This window comes from Hippocampus zosterae, chromosome 11, assembly GCF_025434085.1.
Source record: "Hippocampus zosterae strain Florida chromosome 11, ASM2543408v3, whole genome shotgun sequence".
Taxonomy (NCBI): Eukaryota; Metazoa; Chordata; class Actinopteri; order Syngnathiformes; family Syngnathidae; genus Hippocampus; species Hippocampus zosterae.
In genome coordinates, this window is record NC_067461.1 from 9,948,074 (window position 1) to 9,958,596 (window position 10,523).

Sequence of the window (10,523 nt, forward strand, 5' to 3'; positions counted from 1 at the left end):
GGTTTTTTTTTTTGAAAAGGGGGGAAACAATAACAAAATGTGATGATACATATTTTTCATTAGACAGAGACGATTCATTTTTTTTCTTATGCTGAATACTTTGTTGTTTATTCTATGTTAACAAACAATATCCAATGTAAATGTTGGGTTTTGTTTATTTATTATCATGGGAGGAAGGACATTTTTAAAGATATATATATATATATATATATATATATATATATATATATATATATATATATATATATATATATATATATATATACAAGCAATACAATACATCCTGGTTTATATAGGGATTTCACAACAGCTGCAGCGGTAACAAGGTGCTTTACAAAATAGTTAACATAAAGTAAAATAATAAACACAACACAAAACATAAAAACACGGACAGTCGTGCAATCTGAACCACTTTTCCCCTCATATGCTTTGTAGAAGAAAGACGAGAGAATCAAAGAGTCATTTCACCAGTGGTGTATATATATATGCACTGTATATATGCACACACACACACACACATCACTGCACAAATGAACTGAGACAGAAAATTTTCCATGAAATCTGAAAACAAATCCCATTTTAGAAACCTCACCTTAGATTGATATGAGATAAAGTGATCTCAGGCTGTATTATCAATTGCACATATTATATATTAAAATAAATAAAAAACACATTTTATAATACAGAACTTTGTATATTATCAACATAAAAAGGCAGATATTTGAAACTTTTAAAAAAATGCCCTCATATGGGGTCAAAGCTCAATCAGTCCTTAAGGACTTCATTTGCTTTTGCACATTTTACGTGCAGGGGCCACACGTGCCAAACGCCCGACCGCTGCAAACACAGGAATGCTGCAAACAACAACAAAAACGATACAAGCAAAAAAAAGAGAAACACGCACAAACAAACTAAAAAGACACACAAAACAACTGCAAAACAAAAATGCTGCAAGGAAAAAAGCTCCTATTGTATCTTATTTTAACCCAAGACACACAGTAATCGATACTGCACGACAGACAAAGGACAGTGGGAAATGGTAGTTCACGTGAGACCAAAAAATGGCGAAGATCTGGTCTACGGGACAGGTCCTGCGATGCCCCCTAGTGCCCTGACAAACTTCCGATGAGTGTCGTAAAGTTGGATCCTTTTTTTCTCTTGCCGTCGTTTTTGAGTTGATGTGTTTTGGCTTTCCGCAGCGTTTTTCGCATTTGTTTTGTGGTATGTAATGTTTGCGTTCACGTTGTTGCGTTGATTGCGAAGAAAAATCTAATCGAGAACATATCGGTTCACAATCACGGCCAAACATTCCTCACAGCACACCGACTTCCTGACTTGAGCGAACGCCAATCTTAAAAGGCCCTTTTTCTTTCATGTGAAAGAGAAAGCGTTCCTTTGATCTTTCATATAGTAGATAAGACATACTTTCGTGATGTTTTTTTTTAATACAATATAATAGGGAAATACATTTTGTTGGTAAAATGTGTGTATTATTTTCAGATTAAAAACTTGTGTGTTGGGAGCTACATATTTTTTATTAAAAAGCCGCGTATAAAAAAAACTTTTTGAATAAAGGTCTGTGAACGGAAATTGGGGTGGGTGGAAAAGAACTACAAAACGTCACGAGTTTAGCACTAGTTTACCTTTGACTCCTGTTTCAGCATCATTTTGCGTCATTTTACCGGGCTCGTGCGTTTCCTACCGGCTCATTTGGAGGTTTTCCATTGGTCAAAGCATTCCCACGTTCATATGCTAGTCAGGGAGTAAACTTGCAAGATGGCGGTCCGGTGGGGCACAGGCGAGGAGAATTTAACGACGTGCAATATGGATTTTTTCCCTTTGGATACACTTGGCACGGTAATGAATGTGTTTCGTGTTTTAACTTCTTTACAATTACCCCATTATTCGGAATGTTAGGTTTTATTTGTGCACTCTGCAGTGCAAACAGTGAACACTGTGCATGCTGAAGTGACACGTGGATGCTACACAGTCGTCACCACATAGTATTTTTAAAGCCACTTTAAATAAAACTTTAATAGTTTTACTATTACATACATGTCGCATGCTTAATCTATGAATGAATGACAATTCGCAGTGTAGTTAACGTCGTTTGAGCGTCACATTGACTAGCTATTAGCAAGCCGGTTCCAGAGCTGCTTTAAAATGTATTAAATTGGCCAAACAGTATAGGTGACAGTCGTGTTCTGTGATGGCTTACACACCTGTCTTGTATGTTACGTTATGTTCTAATGTTTTTCATTCAAATAAGTCGCACCTGGTTGCAATGTTGCCGCTACGGTTGATTCACTCACACGTGTTGACAGTACTACAGCGTGCTAGCTAAGTAGGTAGCTTTGCGGTTGACTTTACAAATCTAGTTTCACGTTGAATTGTTTCATTTTGAATTATAGTTAGGTGGTTGGTTTTGAGTTGAATCGTGGTGGATCTGAGCTTCGTGCCAGGTCAGTGTAGTGTTGTGTCAGCATTTCAGCGACCTCGAGGTTGTTGTCCACGTCGATGGACTTTGCAGTTAAGGCTGCACAATTTTACGATAATTTTTCCGCTTTGGAACAAAAACCCATTACCGTTTATGTACTCTTTGAAAAGCTTCACATGTGCTTTGTTGCGGCTGAATTATATCTGACCATGCGCACAAGACACGGTGATTGTTTGGAATTTTCCCTTCTGCTATTTGCCGGCGTGTGCATTTAATGTACAAATGTCTGAAATCGCCACTTTGTTTCCAAATCTTAAAATTGGCCACGTCCCATAATAAGGGTGTGTTGTACACGTGGGTGCGCGACATCCGCCTTGTGGACGGCGAGAGTCAAGGATCAAACAAAGCCTCTCAACACGCAGACACGTGAGCGAATCCATGCAGACCAAGATTTGTACGGGGTGTCCCAAAAATGTATTTAGATTTTTAAAAACTGCCTTAGTGGAGAAATGTCAGGAAATTATTTTAATAAGAGTTGGAGAAATAACTTGTCTTCCTCTTATCAGATTTAACATTCACTCGTGGTAGACAAACAGTTTATGCCCATCCATCATTCTTGACGCTGTATTTCTTATCCTCTTCAGGGTTCCCTGTGTGCTGGAGTTGAGACTAGCTGAGTTCACCCAAAAAACATGGTTGTTGGCCAATCCCAGGGCACATATAGAACAACAAGCATTCACACGCACTTCGACAACAAAAAAAATTGTTAAATTAACCAGACAAGTTTTTGGGAGTGTGGGATGTTATAGGAGTTAAAAACACACACACACACACATAAGGATATGCAAACCGCACATTGAAAGAAAGGTGTCTTAATTCAAACCTCCAGCCTATTTAGTTGTATTGGTGAAAGGACACTTTGATCCTATCCTCTTTCATCTATAACTGCTTCAAAGAAGGAGTATTCAGAAAAGTGTTGAAGATTGAATGACTGTCTTATGTGTTGTGTTGTATTATTTTGTTATGATGACTTCAAGATGGCGCCGTGAGAGTGGCTGCCTTTACAGCAGCTCCTATACTTCTGTTCTTCGACTTTCTTCCTTTCATAACTTTGCTGCTGTAAATAGGGAATTTCTCCAAGTGAGACGAATAAAGGTTTTCTTATTCTTACTTTATAGACTTCATAAAATACAAGAACATAACAAGTCATTGTCTTTTTTTTGTCATTTATATTTACCCACATTTTACTTTATTCTTAAACTTTAATTGGGGATTTGTGTTGCGGCACTCAACTTCCACTATTGGCCAATATTAAAAAATACAGTACATGTTTACAAGGGCACTGTCGGTAACACGCAATCCATCATGTAAATACAGTTTCTTGTAGGTGATTTCAAACGGATTGTATTTGGAGATTATATCTGCTGTCTTTCTAGGCTCCTGAAATGTGCTCCGGAGGACCATCTGAGGCTCTTCAAAGCTGCTTGGACCCCTCCATCCTTTCCATCTTTGACACGCCGTATGTCGAGGCAAGTCCACATGAGCAAATGGCTTTCCAGAAGCCAACATGTTTAATCGTTGTCCTTACATGATTGGCTTGTCAATTTTCATTTTACATGTCTATTTTGAAGTGCTCTTGGTCTTAAGTTGTTGTTTTTATTTCTGTTATAATCATCATCATTTAGACTAAAGGACTAGACGAAGACGGCGAAGCCACACTGTTAACCGCGCTTGCGGACATACTGGACAATATGGACGATGAGAACCTGTCTCCGTTTGACATGCTGCCTGAGTCGGACCTGATGTCGGGTCAGGGCAAGGAACACTCGCCGGTTAGTGCACAGCTGTAGAGCTCGCAAGAGCTCTCCCTCTAGTTTCTGCCACACACACCCACACTGCGCCCACAATGAGATTAAATGACACAAGGCGTCATACACTTTATCTACGTTAAATTTGCTACTGCTGGGGAAAATTTACTTGTACTCCCCTCTCCCCCATATTGTAGCTCAGGAGATTCCTCTGTCTGCCGCAGTCCTCTCCAGAGAAAGACTTGTTTTGTTCAAGACCACTATCGTCTGGAAAGGTAGCTTTCACTCCATAAATGGTGGCTATGCCATACTGCATACTCATTTAAATTTTAACTCGCTCCTCTTTGTTCTCAGAACCTCCACAAGATGAGACAGTCATTGCAAAGAAGTGATGGGGAGGAAGAAGATGCTGGGTCTCTTACTCTGAGCCCAATGAAACCCAGTTTACCTTCTGACTGCACTTTGGAAGACTTAGGTGGTCTAAATTTTCCGTTTCCTGTCACCATTGAGCAGAACGGTGGTGATGACCTTTCAGTCAATCTGCGTGACTTGGTCAAACACATGCATCCATACTGCATGACCATTTGCATGGAGGATGATGAAGGCACGCAGATGTTACCTGCAGGGGGAATCTTACTGGAGGTGGTGGATCAGGGTGAAAATGGAGAGCCCATCCTCGCTGTCCAAGACCTCCCAGTTCCTCTACCAATCGAAGAGTCTCCCAATAATAAGCTACGGGCAGAAGATGAGGAAGAAGTAGCTTCTGACAGCTCTGAGCATATTGTTGTTGATGATGATGATGATGATGAAGCCTTCCCTCAGGCTCCGGTGAGAAATCCTAATTTATGTTCAGATGGGAAAGAATGCAATAAGATTAACAAGCAGAAAGAAGCCACCATTGCAAGAATGCCCTCTCATCGGAAAAGGAAAAAGAAATGTAAGAAACATTGCCCACCTGTCGAGGGAAGGGTCCTCAGGAGTGCCGCGGCGAGAAATAAAATAAAAGAATTACCCCAGAAGTCTGAAAAGAGGCGACTCAAGGAACAGAAGAAAAACAAAGTACCAAAAGCTACAGCTGGTCCTATAACTCCCTCTGTAGAACCTATGGATAGCATTCCACAACCTTGTGAATCAGCTGAAATCCCCACTATGACCGCTGAATCTAGTGTGAAAGCTGTTGCGCCGTTTGTGTCGCCACAGCCTACAGGACTTTTAAAATCTGGCGTTTCTGAAAGTCCAGCACTAGCAATCTACTCCCAACAACCGGATAAAATGTCCCAACAAGTGTTCCAAGCTCCTGATGAGCTCTCCAGCCAATCATCCCCGATGTCCTCCAGCAACCCAGCAGCTGCTCCAAACTTCACATTGACCGTAGATGAGCCCCTCCCACCTGAGACTCCTGCAGCTCCAGAGCCAAAGCCCAAGTCCCTCAGTCTGGCTGAGTACCGACAACTGCGGTTGCAGAAGAAACCTGTTGCAGTGGATAAACAAGGCGACAATAGCACCAAGTGGCCCAGCCTTCCGGAGCCGCCCAGAGAATTACTTCCTATCCCCTGCTTGCCTCAACCCAGCCCAAGAGACCCTCGGTGGCCCACCTTCCAGGCTGCAAAAAAGTCAGTTGAGGTCAAACCCGCCTGGCAACCCCGTGGACCCTGTGCCCCACCGACCCCGGAGGCACTATTAGTGCCGCCCGCTTACATGGTCGCCTCACCCAAAAAACCTGCGAATGCTGTCACTGCACAACCAAAAGTCTCAAGCCAATCAACAGACAAAGGTTCAAAACTGTCAGAAGATAAGACGGAAGTCACTGAGCGGACACCACAGCTTGTCAAAACTACCACAGAGACCATCCAGTGCACCTCTGCTGCTACCGTTTCTGTTCCCAGTCCTCTGCAGACAACCCTAGTTGGCCAGAATGTGATTCCTTGCTCCACGCCTTCCTCAAAGAATCACAACACATCTACAAAGGCCCTGACAACTAAGGCCGAATCTTGTTCGACTCCTTTCCTTCATCCCATGGTATCAAGTCTTGCATCAAAACTTGTGTTGGAACCAAAGTCGCTAGTCACAGCACAAACTGAAGCTCCAAAGGCAAAGAGTCCAACACAGGAATTGATTGAGTCCTTCACCACTGAAATGGGTGAGCTTGTCAACTGTACACCACAGTTTCTCAAGAAAATAATATACTATTTTTACAAATGCACAGCTAAATAGCTAATTGACAGTGAAAAATTGGCAACTCAAATTTCACTCCAAATGTCAGAATCTTGTCTCAGAAATTGCTTCGGACTTCCAAGTCATCAATCGACTTTACATAACGTTTCCCCATAGACTCCATTTGTTGGTCTTGTCTTTTAATTTGTTGGTTTTTCTGCATTATAGGTATTGAGGCAGCTGATTTGACCAGCCTGCTGGAGCAGTTTGAGGAAACACAAGGTGAGCAAACTAATCCCTTTTACTTGTCTCCAATTCTTGGTCTGCAGTGGTAGCTCACGTTCTCATAGCTTGATGGAGGTGACCTATACGTTTTGTTTCATCATGGGAATGAAGAAGCATAATTCGACTCTTGACTTGCGTCACATAAAAGGCAATTATTTGAATACATGCGCGTATACTGGCACTTGGCAGCTTTTTTATGCAAAGAATTTTCAGAAGGTTGTGTTTTGTGGGGGCCGCGAAGCTGCTTTGTGCTGTGGAATTCTGCCCAGTCTGCAAATCCATTTAACCCTCACCATGCTGTCTTTGTTGGTGGATGCACATGGCTCAACCTCACATTGGGTGTACAGCAACTGGACTCCAATTTTCATTTAATAGTGTTGTTGAGCCTTTGAATGCCTTAGCTGGCTGTGGCAGTTACGCGGGACTTGAACTGACATTTCAATTCACTAATAAATCTCTTCTGACAGTCTCCCGTTCTCCTTATGTCTCTTCAGCCAGAGAGCAACAAAGTATACCGGAGGTCTGTGGTAGAGCAGCAGCTGTAGGAAACTCTAGGTGAGTTACCCTACAGCCGTCACGCTGCTCTGTGGGTGTGATGGAGTCAAATGTGTGGTTGCCCTGACTCCACTTTTTTTGCCAAGACCTGCCGTCAAGACTCAGTAATGCCCTTGAAATGGGCTTCGACACTGTGATTCACAGCCAAACGTAAGGCCAAATCAGATGCAAAGCATTAACAACTTTTGTTCTACCTTTTTAGTGTCGGACTTCCACGTGAAAAAACTGTTGTGGAGCGTGTCACTGATCTCTCAAGCCCTGCAGGTAATTTATATCAAGTAAATGGAAATGTGTTTTACAAAATGATGACAGTAGAACCTCCAAACGCAAGCCAAGTAGTGTTGCCTAGTGCCCGGATTGACTTATCTATTTTATTTTTTTCGATATGAGCCGTCATTTGGCCGATTTTGTTTGCGATTACTTGCAAGCGCATACTTGACATCCAAGTGCTCTATTGTGACATTAAATTTAACGCACTCCATAAGCAGCAGTTTGGCGAATAATACATTTCATCCAAACTTAGGCTTCAAGCATTTTAATGTCGCTCCCAGTTGACACTAACCTACAAACTAAACATAAAACGAAGATTAATACACATGTATTTAATACAAAACCATGTTGCCCTAAGACTGTCACGCTAATTTAATGTTAGCATCATTGACATGCTAACATTAGCTTCAATAGTCACGGTTTAAGGAGTGAATATTTGAAAACAAATGGAATAACACATAGTGGCAGATATTCTTTGTTTGCAAAAAAATACATTAATACAGCAATTAATTAATTCAACTTGTATCTCAATCCACCACTTTATAAGGTAGCCAAACATTTTGTGGCTGGCAAACACAATAAGCTATCGCAGCAGTCCTTCACTCGGTGCGTCGTCTTGTCAAATAGCACAAACTGACGGCCTCCAATGCAAAACGCCAGTCACAGATTTAGCTCTGTTCAGTCCAACTGAAAACTTGCAATTTTAGGTAAGAATTTAGGGTTCCTGTATCTCCAGATTAGCATCTTTGCATCACACACGGCCACCTGCTATTAATTGTCTGCTGTAGTAATGGTGCACTCTTTATATTCTCTAGCTTTGACTCCTCCAGCCACTCCTCCACACCAGATGTGGAAACCTCTGGCCCCTGTTGCTCTGCTGGGAAAGGCCAGGGCCACAGAGTCATCCAAATCAAACCCCTCCAAGGCTATTCAGATCGAGGCCCGCCCTTTGACCTCAGCCAAATTCCGTGCCAAGCCCACTGCAGCTCCCGCCACTGTGCCTTACAGTGTGCTGTGCATGGATCACGACTACTGCCTACCCAGCAGAGACGCTTCTTCTGCTGGTGAAGCAGGCAACCGCTGGAATGTCAAACAGCAAATCACGATTAAACCCATAAGGAACCTCGCTACAGCCACTACTGGGCCCCCATGCATCCAGGAAACCACCTACCGGTCAAACCCAAACCCGCAGGCATCTTCACCAACTCCAGAGGCTTTGAATAATGGCATCGAAGGGATAGCAGAATCCTCTGTTCTGGAGACTCCGGAAGCTTCTCCAGCGCGTCAGGAGAGCGAATCGGCCGAAAGAATTCTTAGGAAGAAGTCTTTTGAGAGGTCGTATCGTTGGCGTCCCGCCTCTTGCAGTCCCAGCCCCAAACGGAGGGGGCGAAAACGAAGACCCCAACGTTCACCATCTGTTTCCAGCAGCATAGAGTCTGATTCGCACTCATCTCGATCTCGGTCGAGATCCCACTTGCCATCTAAGAAAAGGTTCGATCCACTTGGCATCATCTGAATTCCTTTTGGCTTGTGACTCATCAGACTTTATCTTCCTCCTCTTCCTTTCTAGGTTTCATCATAGCCGCTCTCGCAGCAGATCCAGTTCTTCATCTCGTTCGTCTTCACGGTCCTCTGTATCCCGCTCTCCTCCAAGGAGGAGAAAATACTCATATTCCTCCTCTCACTCTGGTTCTTGGAGTCGCTCTAGATCGCGGTCTCAATCGCCCCAAAGACAAGTGTCATGGAGGAAAAAGAGATCCATACATAGGTACACTGTAGCGGTTGCAAACTTTTCTCGTGCTTGGTTGAATTTGGCTAAAGGTGATCTTTCTTTAGTCCTTCATATCGGAGGAGATATGGGTACGCTGCTGAAGATGTGAAGTCTCGCAAGGACAAAGCCATTGTAAGCTTGTAAATTACACAGTTGGTGTATTGTGAAGTAAGTTATCTTACTAGATGTATTTTGAAAATGTACCCTACAGGAGGAGAGGCGGGTTGTTTACATTGGTCGAATTCGAGGCACAATGACCCAAAGGGAGCTCAGAGAGCGTTTCTCCTACTTTGGCGAAGTGGAGGATTGCACTCTGCACTTTAGGGAGCAAGGGTGAGTGCTCCTTGTTTCTTGGTTTGACTTGCTGTATTGCATTGTTACTGAACCCTTTTGGTCTATTTTGTGACATCAAGGGTCAAAGTACAATGCTAAAGCATAAGCAGACCTGCTCATAACTGGGGCCTCCTGGTTTATGTCCCAGGTCGCTCTTTTAAAAGCAAGCCACAGCTTTAAATTACAAACCGTCATAAATTGAAGTAGTCATGTCTCATTTGATGCTAATACTAATACCTGCAACAGGGACAACTATGGGTTTGTGACTTACTACGACACCAAGGATGCTTTCACTGCCATTGAGAATGGAAACAAGCTGCGTAAGGCTGATGAGCTGCCATTTGATCTGTGCTTTGGTGGAAGGAGGCAGTTCTGCAAAACCACTTATGCTGACCTAGGTAGTGCAAAAGACGAGAGATGCTCTCAACCTGCTCGCACCATTCTTTCACATTGTAACCCCCATGTTGCTTCTCAGATTCTAACAGAGACTATGACCCGGCATCTGCTAAAGGCAAGGTGAAGACACTAGACTTCGACACTTTACTAAAGCAGGCGCAGCGGAGTCTGAAGAGGTAACAGGATGCTGCCGCAGGGAGCAGAAAACACTTACCTCAAGAGCAAAACTTGTCTTTTCAGTTTGTTGTGGCATTTGTTTTATTTTTGTTTACATTTTGTTTGGGCAAGTCTAATACCTTCTATTGAAGAGAAGATTTATAATTAAGAGAAAAGAAGCTTAAAAAAATGAAACAAATTTAAAATGTTTATTTAAACATGTAAAACCAACATTAACTGTTTGGAGAGAATCATTTTTAAACAGAAAAATAAATGGGGCTCCTTAAATGTTGGACGAGGATGTAATACATTTATATGTACTGCAATCCATTAAAAACAGGAACCTGAACTGTCTCGT

The 10,523-nt window shown here is 42.5% G+C and overlaps 1 protein-coding gene and 1 non-coding gene across 3 annotated transcripts; both read left to right on the plus strand.

Annotated features, from left to right (window-relative positions):
* Nucleotides 1–1,581: 1,581 nt before the first annotated feature.
* Nucleotides 1,582–10,514, plus strand: pprc1 (PPARG related coactivator 1). 2 transcript variants are annotated; one of them, XM_052080363.1, is made up of 14 exons: nucleotides 1,582–1,857; nucleotides 3,874–3,966; nucleotides 4,123–4,269; nucleotides 4,443–4,520; nucleotides 4,600–6,385; nucleotides 6,628–6,681; nucleotides 7,152–7,239; nucleotides 7,442–7,503; nucleotides 8,325–9,000; nucleotides 9,080–9,277; nucleotides 9,346–9,412; nucleotides 9,492–9,613; nucleotides 9,860–10,011; nucleotides 10,089–10,514. In XM_052080363.1, the coding sequence occupies exons 1-14, from the start codon at nucleotides 1,777–1,779 to the stop codon at nucleotides 10,187–10,189; spliced, it is 3,705 nt and encodes a 1,234-aa protein (XP_051936323.1). In that variant the 5' UTR covers nucleotides 1,582–1,776; the 3' UTR covers nucleotides 10,190–10,514. The 2 variants fall into 2 exon arrangements, with proteins under 2 accessions (XP_051936323.1, XP_051936324.1); XM_052080364.1 differs by having other exon boundaries at nucleotides 1,583–1,857; nucleotides 7,179–7,239.
* LOC127611032 (small nucleolar RNA SNORA50) lies at nucleotides 9,650–9,789 on the plus strand. The gene has a single exon (XR_007965199.1). It is a non-coding gene; the product is annotated as a small nucleolar RNA SNORA50 (small nucleolar RNA).
* Nucleotides 10,515–10,523: the final 9 nt, after the last annotated feature.

What these genes read in the sequence shown, in the direction of transcription:
- pprc1 (XM_052080363.1), top strand. Translation starts at nt 1,777, where the DNA reads ATGGCGGTCCGGTGGGGCACAGGCGAGGAGAATTTAACGACGTGCAAT. An exon ending in GACCACTATCGTCTGGAAAG is followed by an intron (nt 4,521 to 4,599) that starts GTAGCTTTCACT and finishes CTTTGTTCTCAG; the next exon opens with AACCTCCACAAGATGAGACA. An exon ending in AAAAAGAGATCCATACATAG is followed by an intron (nt 9,278 to 9,345) that starts GTACACTGTAGC and finishes ATCTTTCTTTAG; the next exon opens with TCCTTCATATCGGAGGAGAT.